The sequence below is a fragment of the Mastigoproctus giganteus genome, chromosome 4 (genome assembly GCF_048544385.1).
Source record: "Mastigoproctus giganteus isolate SK-2022 chromosome 4, ASM4854438v1, whole genome shotgun sequence".
In the NCBI taxonomy this organism is placed as follows: Eukaryota; Metazoa; Arthropoda; class Arachnida; order Uropygi; family Thelyphonidae; genus Mastigoproctus; species Mastigoproctus giganteus.
This window is the reverse complement of record NC_143578.1, coordinates 8,037,037-8,050,929: the sequence shown is the minus strand read 5'-3', so window position 1 is coordinate 8,050,929 and position 13,893 is coordinate 8,037,037. Positions and strand designations below refer to the sequence as shown.

General features: G+C 37.6%; 1 protein-coding gene across 1 annotated transcript in view; it reads right to left on the bottom strand.

Annotated features, from left to right (window-relative positions):
• Nucleotides 1-543: 543 nt before the first annotated feature.
• Nucleotides 544-13,893, bottom strand: part of LOC150086364 (uncharacterized) — a 61,336-nt gene continuing 47,986 nt past the window's right edge. Inside the window, exons 4-5 of the mRNA XM_090371288.1 lie at nt 8,832-8,915; nt 544-666 (exon numbers count right to left, since the gene is read on the bottom strand). Of these exons, the coding sequence (XP_090227414.1) occupies nt 544-666; nt 8,832-8,915 (207 nt within the window). The remainder of the gene's footprint in view (nt 667-8,831; nt 8,916-13,893) is intronic.

The window sequence follows — 13,893 nt, the reverse complement described above, 5'->3', positions numbered from 1 at the left end:
AGTAGTAGTGGCATGTGATGCAAGAAAGCAAGTGTATGCAGCATCAGCCGAAAAAAAAAATTTACAAAACAGTTCCTTCTAAATGTTTGCCCAGTTCCTCCTTAAATTTATTTAACCTATCAACTTCCACAACGACAGATGGAAGTTTGTTCCAGCAATTAACCACCGGCTGGCTAAAGGCAAACTTCCGCACGTCTATCCTACATCTGTCTTTCCTCAATTTCAATTTATGCCCTCTCAGGCGATTATTCTGAACAAGTGGAAGAATCCCATCAACTCTTGTTTGTAGTTCATCGTGCATTGGACTGTTAACTTCATTGCATTCTTTGGTCTTTCTAATGCAATACAGGTTCTATTGTCACACTATAGAACTGCGAAGTTTGTTCAGCCCTTTCAACAATTGCTGTAACTGAGAGAAAATGTCAAACAAGACCACACATGCGCATGGGGTAATAATAATATTTATTATTACAAAATAACCTAAAGTAAAACTGAGGAGGCCACGGCCTGTGGCTCGCCCACACAACTGAATCTCAGTGAGATTCACTGACTAGTATAATACCGAGGAGCCTGACTCCAGGTCTCTTTTTTACCAACTTTTCCGGACTTCTGATCAGGAAAGATGCGAATTCGAATCACGTGAACGAAGTAAGGAATTTTTATTGGCTTTAAAAAGCATAATATATTTACGGCGGGGAAATAACTTGCAAGCAACGGCCTGAAGAAGGTAAAATATTTCCTTTGATATCAAAAGAGAAGATTCGCTGGCAAGAAAGAGGCAAGTGCAAGAGGTAAGAAGAGGCTGACAAAGATCATTATAAATCGCTCAATCTTCCAATCTTCGGGTTGGGCACAGAAACATGAAGGCGAATCAGACAGTTCAAAGTCATAAGTTCCGATTAAAGTGAGCGATTCTGCCCAGTACGAAGAAAAATGTGTTAAATTTCGGCAAACCATTTTATTGCATTTTGTTGCAAAGCAAAAGTAACCAACGTAATATTTTAAATGTGACCAGACCTTTAGAAATACTGGACCAATGATGCTGACAAGTTGAATAAGGTAGACCCATCATCGTTTCTTTTCAATTTTTGGGTAACCCTGAGTGTTTAAAGTGAATCCAAAAAAAGGTAATTGTTCTTGAGTGATGAAGACGGAAACAAAATCCATGGAAGATTGTTTTTGGAAGTCCAGCAGAAGAGAGCCATTTATGACCTGAAGCTCAGCCGTTAACATTGTACGACATGTTCGATACATGACTAAAAGCATGCATCGCTGAACAAATGATGAATTTTGCAGAAAGTGTATCTTTTTAACATACCACAACCAGGCGTCACTTGGTTGTGGGAGAAACTGAGAGGAAGAAACACGACTTTATGAAGAGACGAAGTATTCGATGATTAAGTGCCCAAGATTGGTTAGAGAAGTGGACAACCGTAGATGTGTATTTTATAATTTTATCGTGCAGATTCGAAACTAAGTTTATGGTCTATAATGCTGCCAAGGAATTAATGAGAAACAGCTATGGAGAGGAAATATATAAAGCCTTGCAACAGGCGATTTAGATGTAGATAGAATAACTTTCAAATATAGAAGCGTTGTTTTTCTGAAGAAAAAGAATTTATATCAGATGCAACCCAAGAACACAAATCAGTCATAATTTTGTTAGCAGATATTTCTAGTGGGGTAATGTAAGTTCCCATACACCAAAAGAGTAAGATCGTCGGCGTAACGACTCTTGAAGTACTGTTGGAATACTTGTCTGTATTTTTAGGAATAGAGCAAAGCCAGCTTGTCCAGGAGAAAATCCGAGACGAGTGGGCTGCGAACAGAACCTTGAAAACATCCTCGTGAAATAGAAAATCACATTTTCTAAGTGCCACATATAACCTGAACTGAGCAAAAAAAAAAAAAAAAAGAGTAAGACTGAAAAACTGCGAAAAACAGTTAACAGCACTAAGGAGAGCAAACAAACTGCCCCACCATAGGGAGTTTGACCATAGCTTCTTTAGTACCGCGTCCTTTACTGAACCGAAACTGATCTGTTGATTTTAAGGAGAGTTCTGTGAAAAGCGAGTCCAATCGAACAGCAATAAGATGTTGAATTTGAATTAGTTTCAATAGAGATATTTCCCAAATAGTTGGGCAATCCTGTTGTCAAGCTAACTGAGGCTATCATCTGCGATAATCTAATTTATGTTTAAAAACCATGGTCTTCGATTCTCTTAGGGATAATTTCAGTTTAATCTTAGACAACCAAGACGACAGCTTCAGAAGTACTTTCTTAACTCGCAGCTTTAAATCAGATACTAAGTTTCCATTAAACAAATTCGTCAGCTTTTTCTTATTTTGAAATTGAGACTTTTAAAATATAAATGCAAGTCGAGAGGGCAAACCCAAGCCAGAAATTGAAGCAAGCACCATTTTTGAACCATTCGACATGCTCATACAATAGCAAGGAACATGAATCTCTGAACTGTATGGAGTTTGGATTGAAATTTCGCGATTTTTGGCCGTAATGTACCATAATGCTCTACTATATGTGGTCATACGGACAAACACAACATTTTAGAAAATGTGTAGAGTTTTATACTGTAGGCGCCATTCGTTTTTGAAATTTTTGCTAATGTCCCAGTGAATCTTTTAACTTTGGCGACATGATGATTATCGTGAAAAGAAAAGCTGAATTGGTCATTAATAATAAGGCTGGGATATCAGCATTGGCATCTATGTGCTGTTGATTTTAGGTTTTGGTGATCGTACATAGTTTAGTTTTTCTTGAAAACAATCATGTTGGTCGTGTAGGATTCACTTTTAGTTTATATGTACAAGTCGATTGATAAATGCTGGATGGATATCATTCACTCCTGGAGCCTTTACTTCTCTCATATTCAATAGCTTTCCCTTAGATATTCTTCTACAAGATTAATATATCCCTTATTTATAAGCGCACAAGTACTCGTCACCATTTTTCGATGGTCCAAGTGGTGTTTCTACTATAAATACAGTAGTAAAGTACTTATTTTACACGATATGCCTTCTGCTGACTTTTCTATAAATTTTCCCCTTCAATCGATTAAGAGCGCTTATTTCATTCATTTTTTGTATTCATGAACGAAAACCATATAAATGAATATCTCGCAGTAATCTGTAACTATCCCATGCTTTCTTTCTTTTTTTTTTAATTCAGTTAAACCTTTAAGAACACTTGCAATCCACTTTCTTTCCTGAAATTCCCGATATAGTCACACGCTTTTGAAATTGAAACCTTCCCCTTTTAATTTCCCAATTGAATTTCTTTGGATGCTTTCCATTTTATGATGATGTGGTCTCTACCTGCGAAATTAAACTGTCAAACGTTGTACATAGTTTGGACCTCTTATGAGAACCAGATCGATGATAGAGCCCTTGTATCTTTTCTGACATATTGCAATAAATACTCTCATCCAGATGACTCAGAGACCTGATTCCCATTATCCATCCACCAATCCAGCCTAATCAGTTTTATGTCATCCATAATGAGTCAATCGCGATTGACTCATTATGTATGACATTCAAGTTGCCTACGCAATTTCTATCGCATTCCTTAAATTCGTTTGGTCCGTAAAATGTCTGGATTACCATCTTACTTTTACCTTAAGTCAGAGTCCGCGCGGTAGCACAGTGGTTAAAGTCACCGTTCTCAGCACACTATCTGGAAAACGGCCTAGGTTTGAATCCCGCCAGTAACACGGGGAACTTTCGTAGGCGTTTTTCAAAACATGGCTGAGTTTGTTGGTCGCAGGGGCGTGGTTTTTCAACCGAAAAAAGAATACAAATGTAATCTCGTACCGAATTCCCAAAGCAAGCTAGGGATCATTTAAAATAATAATAATAATAATGATAATAATAAAGAAGCAAAGCAAGAAAGAAAAAAAAAACGTTATTCCACTCCAGAAACTTGAAGTCTGCATACACACACAAACACACTCACTCGACCATGCTAGAGCATACCTGATAGGACAGATGAAAATGAAATAAGATTAGAAAAGCAAAACGATAATGAGGAATCCCAAAAGCAAGTCTGTGCCAGCAATAATACTCCCTCAGACCCAGTCTGTGGCGAGAAGTGATGGTGGGGAGAAGGTCAAGAAATGATTCCATAGAATTCAGCAGATGGAGTTGTAGCTCGGCTGCAGACTGCAATGTTGATTTGTAGTCATGGTAAATAAATCTCTTGCAAGCAAAGTCCTGAAGAATGTTAAATCTTTCATCTGATTCCAAAAGAGAAGATTCTTTCCCGAGAGAAAATGAATTAGAAGAGATTTGATAAGAGCAAAGGAATTTCATTGATTGCTATATTATTGTATAACTTTATTGCTATATTATTATATAACTGTATGATGGTATATTTTCTCTTTTCTTCCTGCTGTGCACAGTGGATGGACGTATTTGATTGAAATAAAACAAAATTGCTCATTGTACATTTAATTGTGCATGCTTCTTCCATAGTGCACTTTGAACAGTAACATTTTGGTGCCTCTCTTTTCTATTCAAAAAATAAGAAATTTAAGGATAAAAATTTAAAAAAAAAAATATATATATATATCAAAACTCCACGATCAGTTTCTTTAGAGCCGTGGTCGAATCCTCGCTTCCACTTTAGCCTTCGGATAATAGCAGCCTTCAAAACCTATTTTTGAAATACATATAAAAAGGTATTAGACACACATTTCGGACTTCGAATAAATATTTGTTATCGTAAATAATTTCCACAAACTGAATAAAAACTAGTCATTTTGTTAATTCCATCAATTTTCTTAATAATAATAATAATTTATTTATTTATTACTACATTATTACATTTAATAACATATTTAAGTGAATTAAGTGGTTCGCCAGATTTCTTACAATTTAAATTTTCTTCTAATTTAGTTCTCGTATGAAAGGTTCATCGTTATTTCTTTATGCATTAAGGCAGGTATTTTTCTTTTCTAAGACCGAGAGTAATTTGCAATCATATTTCGGTATCACTTTACTTATTTTCTCTCTCCGATCTCCTTTTTATCTTGGTGGAATCGCTCACAATGTTCCCTTCCCTACGGAAGAACCAAGAATTTACAGAAACAAAGTTCACGTGGGAATTCAAGACATTTCAATTTGAATTATCATTAACTTTATTTTGATACGAAATTAAAGCAGTATAACTTTTTTATATCCAGACTTTGTTGGTCAATACGTTTGAATCCAGAGAACTCAGTTGTGGTCATTTTGGACACAATTATAAGCCTCTCTGCAATCCTAGCTACCACAATGATCACGATAACCATTCTGTCAAAACCTGTAAAAAAACAAAAACCCGTGTATCGAATCTTATCATCACGGAAGCAATTTTTAGTGGCGATTTTTTACTTTAGTGGTGAGTTTATTAGCCTGGAGTGAGAGACAAATGGCTCCAGTCCAGGAAACGGGACTTTTTGTCAAGGAAACAGACAAATCAATTGTTGAATACACCAAATATGATACGAAATACGGAAGACTCATGGGCTATAGTTTCCTTGTTGCTTAAAACACATACAACAACAACAACAACAACAGTTGCCACTGAGTGACCACTGCTTTCTTGTCCACTGCTGATTTCTTGCTCATCCGTCCAATTCATACAAGCAACATGGCTTTTGAGCATAATATCATTGGGGATCCGTTATCATATAAAGAACTTTGATTGAGAGTAGTGGACTAAGTGATTGTTCGACATTTGTTTTGTTTCAAATCCACGATGACCACAATTAGGTAGTGAATTATGTTTGTGAATTGTTGCAATTTGTTGATGGATGATTGAGTCCATGATAATGAGTTTCCCAGTTAAACACTTTTACCTGTTGTCTCAGATTGACTGACTCGATCACTATGGGCAAAAAAAAAGCTAATGAAAATTCCTGTCGTCATTAAGTTTCCGACGGTTAGGAATCGTAACCACTGTACTACTAACGAGGGTCAAGCTAATGGAAAGTCCAAGAGGGAACGATAAGCATACGAAGAAATAAATGCATGACCACATTTGATATTAGAGTTTAAAAAAAAAATAATAATCACTTTCTCAAAGAGAAATAATATTATTTCAAATTAATCAATACTCACAATTTTCCTGGCAAATTTCTTCAATGTCGTCTGGAACACATTTCTGGAAAACAACATTAAAGAACGGATTCAAGAAAAGAAAAATGTAAAAAAAAAAACAAAAATCCACTTATACCAATAAAATACATATTTCAGGAAAAGAAAGGTGTTAACTTACTCATCTGAGAAAAGAGATTTTCAATTATACGCTGTTCTAAATGATATCGTTTAATATTTTTCGATGTTCGGCCCGTGCTGCTTGCAATTTACAAATAAAACTGATCCAAGAATAAGCGAAAACCTATTTCTGAATAGAATTATATGTATAAAGGAAAAAAAAAACGTCTTTTGGAATAAAGAGAAACTACGTATATTATAAGAAAGTTTTGGAACAGGATTCTATTATGTCTTAATTTAAATGGGCAATCTCGTTCTTCTAAATCAATAATAAACTCTATTGTCTCATCTTTATTTAACTTCATCGATAATCAAAGTGTTTGTCATGATAAACACTTTGACAGCATCTGTACGCGATTTTACTGATCAGTCCATACCTATTCTGAGAAGAATGTTCATTCTGTGGAAACTCATTCTTGTGTGCATTGGGAAACTCATAATTTCTTTGAATAAATCTGAATTTCCTCAGAAATCCTTTTTAGCACAGCACTATCTCCACTGTACATTGTGATGACTGTCACCTAGTGGTTCTTTATGTGCAAATTCTTAATGCAAGAATAATCACTACTGATAATCAGATCAAGATTATTACTCCCTCTGGTTGCCTATCGAACATGTTGCTGTAGAAAATATACCCACAAAAGCCTTGCCAGTGTGCGATTGACCAACTCACAAGTTCCAGTCAATATCTGGAAAGTTAAAATCCTCCATTCCAATACATTCTGATTTACTGGCCCATTATATTTTTCTGCATAACTGTTAATTGTACTCATCAGAGTCATTGGGCCTATAAGATTCCACTACTTTCATTTTCCCTTTCCCAGATTTCCCAGTGCTTATGTCACACCAAACAGACTAAAGATTGCACTGTCCACCCGTGTCAACTGGATGCACCTCCTTACATTTATGTGTTTCTTAACTAATAGCGGTGGTGAATCTACACCGATATTATATAGTTAACTAATAGCATAACCCCTCCTCCCTTCCTACCCTGTCTGTCCTTTCTGTACACATTGTGCTCTCCAAATTCCAATTCTGCACTGCTTATACCTGTGTGACACCACGTCTCTGATATTCCAACAATAACTGCCTTTGATGTCTTCACCAGCACCTCACATTCATCAAATTTATTTACTATACGTCTAACATTGGTGTAAGTGCAAATATACATGTACTTGTTCTTATTCTTAGTTACCCTAACACTTGTTTCATCATGATGACTCCCAGCAGCTCTTGAATTTCCCAGCAACTTGTTCTCTAGGCAGCTGCTCATTACAATAGAAGCTGTGCAAGAATCGCTTTCGCCTCTGCTTGCGACTACTGTTAATATTTTAGATTGTGAATCCCCCAAACTAGCAGTTTTCCCACCCCCCTGACACTGCCTCGATAGCTCACCAAATATTCCTCTTCCTTTCTATTTAAGTGTATCCCATCCCTGTAGAAGCAGTCTCTCCTGTCAACAAGCAAAGACCAGGCTGAAAAAAATTCTACTCCTTGAGCCTTGCACAATCTCTCCAGGGACAAATTGATTGACAAGGCTCCCATCATGTACTCCCTCCTATCGTGTCTGGGCAGAATTGCAGATACTTTCACATTCAATACTAATTCGCGACTTTTTTCCAGCATTGACCTGTATTTGTTAAGTAAATCTGCAGATTTCTTACTGTTAAGGTCATTAGTTCCAACGTGTACAACGTTATTACCTTTTGTGCCCTTAAAAAATAATAACTGTTCTACATCATCAACAACCTTTGTCCCTGGCAGATATACCCTGGTCCTGTTCTACCAATCCTTTTTGCAAAAAAAAAAAAAATATGATATTAGAGTCCCCTGTAAATGATTACATCTACCCATATTTATTTTGTCTGTAAATTGTGTGTTCTCTGGTCGATTTGTCTGTTTTCTGGACAAAAAAAACCTCAGTTTCTCGGGGGAAAAACCTTGTTATCTACGCCTGAGTCCGACTAACTCAGCCACGGAGTGAAAAAAGCCCACTAAAGTTCTTCGCGTCATCGATGGGATTCGAACCCGGGTCTTTTCCACCAGGAATATACCATGCAAAAACCTTGGCTTGATCATGTCCTGTTCTAGACAGATCTGCAAACATTTCACACTTCGCGCATTGTATTAGACCTGTGATGAGTGGGAGAATCGCCCCCTTTGGTTGTCCCGCGAGCCACAGCTCTGGTTATTCTGTGAACGCTGCTTTGCTGCTGTAGTCTGGATCATGATTCCGTTAAGTATAATTTAATTAACAATGAAATTTAATAAAATTAATAAATTTTATTGATAATACTATACTAATCTAGCAGAATTCTAATTAACTTTTTTCGCGCAGTGTAGTTAACCTGCCACGTAATTTGTATCCTGAGCCTCCTTTGGTTGTTGGAACTTCAAAATTGCATTCTGCTATTAGGATGTTAAGATGGTTTGTTTCCTGCTGTTGACACTCACAAATATTGATTATCCTGTAATGTTTTTGCTCCCAATAATTATCTTTTCCAATTTCTATCGCCCATTTTTTAAGAAATGACTGAGCAAAATAAAAGAATGCTTACCATTATTTCAGACTTTAATTGTGCTAAGAAACGGTCCAGGTCTGTTGCATTATCGAGAACACAGATCAGAGCCCTGCTTACAATCTGAAAATAAAATTAATTTCAACAGTTATTTTAAATAAATACGGATCAGTTTATTCTTAGCAAAATATAAATTACTCCGAAAAATATTTATTTATTTAATTATTAATCTTAATTGTTTTAATGATCATCCCCGACAGTTGGCGATATCGTTTGGACCAATCTGAGTATGGACAGGGATACAACTTGTAGTCAATTCGGTTTAGATTTGATCTCCAGATTGTAGGGCCTTCCGGTGTAAAGAGGCAAACATAAACAAATAAATTTTCTGTTTAGACGCTGGAGCGATAACTTGGTCAAAGTTAACAACACACGTGTAGTATTATATTTTGTAGGACGGCACCTGTACGTCAGTTCAACTCCTCCTTGATACACTGTGAGGGACACAGAACTGTGTAAAAGGCCAGAAATGTGTTTAGTATTATGTTTGTGCAATGTTATGTTTGTGCAGTGTTTGTGAATGTTATTATGTTGTTTAATTGTTTCTGGCCTCTTTATCACCAGGATGGCGATCACCTGGAAAGCCTGCTCAATGTCAGTCAACACCACTGGGGGTTGGGTCACAACTGCGCATTTATTGTGGAGGACCTCGTTAGCTCGTGTGCCTAATGTTCCCTGTGTTTTCTTTATTGCACAAATCATGCATTCACAGGTGGAAGTGCTAAAAGTAAGTTTGCTTCAGTTATAGCAAATTAAGAGAAAGAAAGCGTTTATACTGTTGATGAGACGAGCTTATTATGGAAAGCATTGCTGAGAAAAACCCTAGCCACTAAAAGAGAAACGCCTGCACCAAGTTTTAAGATGAGAACAGAGCGAGTTAGAATTGCCAATTGGGACACACAGATTGTTCGTGTTCGTTAACGGTAGTTAAGGAGCACGAACAATCTGTTCCATAAGAACAACCAGGCAGTCGCAAAGAGACCAACTCCCCAAACTTTAGAGGCTGATAACCACAAGAAGGGTTCTGCCAACATCCTCATGATGTACTTTTCACATTGTTCTCTTCACTCATTTCTTTAAGGTGGATCGAAACCCAAGTTCTTAAACTCTAAAATGTGTCCCCCACATGTTCTAAAGTCCTTTGCCACCATTTGTATTTTCCAAAGAAATACTATGAAGAAGAATATTCTCTAATATATTTACTTTAGCAGCCACAATAAGACCGTTACCATGATGCCAGAGTCCGTAAAGTCCAGGTTTCCATCTCGGCAGAGTCCAAATATCAAAAGAAGGCTTGGCCGTTCTTTTCTTGTTTAATACTCACAATTAGTTTAGTTATTATGTCCTCAATTCATAGTTCACAGAAATATTTAATCCATGTCTTCTAGTACAACACAGCGAGAAGAAAAAAACAAGAAGGCACTCAAAGTCCATTTGTCAACCCTTGAACAGCATTTTTATTGTGTCCTATCCTAGTAATGAGTAAGGAAAAATTCTGTATTCAAATTTATTCTTAACATATTTAATTTTATGTCTTCAATTTGTAAAGTACAATATGGTATATAACTCCCAAATAGTAGAAATCCGTGCATTAGGACATAATACCATTTTTCATGGAAATAAATCCAGACCCTTCTGTAATCCATGCTATAGTTATTTATGAAGTGGTTCCTGTAAGTTCTTATCTTTTGTTTCTTACGCGTAATCCGAGACTTGAAATACGAGTAACACTTAAATTGGGGGTCAGCAATGACAATAGTTTTAGTTTTTTGTATAAATATCAACGTGGCTTGAAAACTGTCAAAACGAAATATGGCTCTCCATATACTTACATGTAGTAATTATGTCCATAGGAATACATTATGCAGCCATTTTGACAAGTACTTGTTTGGTTAACTGTTACTGAGCCATAGAATTATTTTTCTTCTTGGGTTGGTAACAACTCCCAGTTTGTTGTTAAAAGTGATAAATTTAGGAGAGTTTGGAAGACGAAAACTTTCTTCATCTTACGAGATATACTGCCTTTGGTTTAATTAAGGTTTTGACTTCAAAAGGTTTTTGGAAGGAAAATTGACTGCTGAATATGAGTTTTAGTGACACCTGGATTTGTGTTTCTCTAGAATGAACTACAATTGAAGAAATAATATTAAAAATAATAATATATAATATTACAGTATACACTGCGCTCCCACTTTATTAGGTACACCCCTGCTGTCCACACAAATGGTTTGTCCAACAACGTTGCAAGTCACATGACCACAGTTGTGGATATAAATGCATCAGAAGAACCTTTCTAGTATCAGTTAAGCGTGCAAACCGTAGCAAGATTGGGGCAAAAAGGACTGATCTAACGGACTTCGAATGTGGCATGGTAGTAGGTGCAAGACGTGCTGGACAAAGCATTCTCTGAAACGCCAGTTCTTCTGAACATTTCTCGCACGATACTTTCAAGGGTGTATCGATAATGGTGCCACGAAAAGAAAACATCCTCTCAACGGCAGTCCTGTGGAAGAAAATCGCTTGTTGATGAGAGAGCGGTCACAGGAGGATGGCTAGAATTGTGCAAGCAAACAGACGGACCAAAATGTCGCATATCATTTCAGAATACAACCTTGGTACGCAGAACAAAATATCGCAACGGACTACTAGTCGCACTTTGTCGCGAATGGGCTACAACAGCCCACGGGCACATCACGTACCTTTGTTATCAATGAAGAACAAGAGAGCACGCCTCCTGTGGGCACAGTAACACCAGCACTGGACTATCGAAGATTGGAAAACAGTTGCTTGGTCTGACGAGTCGAAGTTCCTGGTGCATCATGTTACTGGAAGGCCCAGAATTTTCCGAAAACAACATGAAACCGTGGACCCGTCATGTCTGACGACTACTGTGCAAGGTGGTGGGGGCAGTGTTATGGTGTGGGGAATGTTTTCTTGGCACACGTTGGGTCCATTGACACCCATAGATTAATGTCTGAATGCCACATCGTACCTAAACGGCGCCTCCGTAGACAGGTGAGAAGAAGCAGCAGTGCGTAGCACACGCTTCTTGATTAGGCCGGGGTTCGAGCCAGTCACCACCAAATACGGAGGATGCGGAATGGTCAGGGAATGACCACCGCATATCCCGGAGCAATATGGCCTTCGTTGCTAATGCTCCTAAAAACCCAATAACAAACAAAAAACTAACAAACAAACAAACGTACCTAAATATCGTTGCTGAACAAGTACATCCGTTCATGTTGACAGCTTATCCTGTCAGGTGGTTACTTCCAACAGGATAATGCGCCGGTACACAAAGCCCGAATCACTATGGAATAGTTCCAGGAACATGATAATAACTTTTCTTTGCTGCAGTGGCCCGCTGAGTCCGCGGATCTCAATCCTATTGAACATCTTTGTGATGAGCTGGAAAAGGCTGTTCGTTGCAGGCCTACACCTCCGTCGAATCTCCTGGAACCGCGTGATACACTGATATCTGCATGGTACTCCATTCCTGCACAACCTTTTCAGCATCTTCTTTAATCCATGTCTCGACTAATTCTGGCTGTTTTGAAGGCTCAACGCGCTACTAAGTAGGTGTACCTAATAAAGTGGGAGCACAGTGTATATTGTACACTATAGCCTGATAGTGCAACCCTAGAAAAAGGACAACCACAGAAGAGGGCTTTCATAAAATTTCTTTTAAACTTGTGGCTCTTTCTAAAATATTCTTTGGCATGATTTTTAAGACTAACCAATTCAAAAATTCATAATTTGGCCATTTATCCTACAGAAAATACCGAAAACAATTTTTAAAAAAAATCTAAATCTTAATACTATTGAATCACCATGGATCCAGAACATTTGGAGGTCTCTTCTGTTTTACCAACCTCTACACAAACTGCTGATGAAAGTGTTTCAGAGACGTCCGTTAGTTCCTCTGTTCGTAAGAAACCCAGAATTGAATTACAAAGGCTTGACCCTAAAGACCTACCACCCAGCTGTTGATAAGGTCTGTGTGAGATTGTCTGAGACTATTGATTCCCCGTCACTTGATAAATCTATTCAGATTGCTGACCAATTTCAATCCAGTTTAAATATTCGTGCCCATATGGAACAAGTGTTTATATTGATGTAGGCGCCTCCATAGCCAGGTGGACTGGAGCAGCAGCAGTGCGTAGCACACGCTTCTTGATCAGACCGGGGTTCGAGCCCGTGACCACCAAATACGGAGGATGCGGAAAGGTCAGGGAATGACCACCGCATATCTCCGGTGCAATATGTTGCTAATGCTCCTAAAAACCAAAATAACAACAACAACAACATTGAGGTATGCTTTCTGCTATTAATAAGGATGGGGGTAGATTAACCAAACAAGTCCCAACGGAGATCCAGGATACATGGTCTGCAATGGAGCAGATTCTTACTTATGTAATAATAGAAAATGAACGTTTAAAGGCCAAACTGGAAGAAAAGAAGTTCCAGTTCAATAAACTACAGGAGACTTACAACAGATCTTCGGATTCTCATTCTTATTCTGCGTTTTCTTCTATGTCTCATGCTCAGGCAGCACAACTGTACATTCCGATTTATAGTGTTGCAACTAAACAAGCAGTAGCTAGTAAGCCATCACAGCAGCATGTGATCTTAATAAAGGCTGAGGATAACTGTACCTTGACAACTAGCGAGGAGGTCAGACAAGAAATAAAAACTAAGTTATTAAAGATTAAAAACGATATTTAACGATTATTAAAAACGATATTTAACGATTATTAAAAACGATATTTAACGATTATTAAAAACGATATTAAAGATCCAAAGATTAAGTACACGCGTAAATTTCGGGAATGGTGTTTTGATTGAGACGGCAACATCTCAAGACTTGGAAAAGAATAAAAACTGTCCTAGATTACAAAAATGTGGGCTTAAGCCTGAAACGCCCAGGAAATTGGGCCCAACTGTGGTGATATACGATATTCATTAAGATGTCAAGATTGATGAAATACTAGAGGATATCTACCAAAAGAATTTGAAGGACCTTGGTTTTACACTCGAGGAG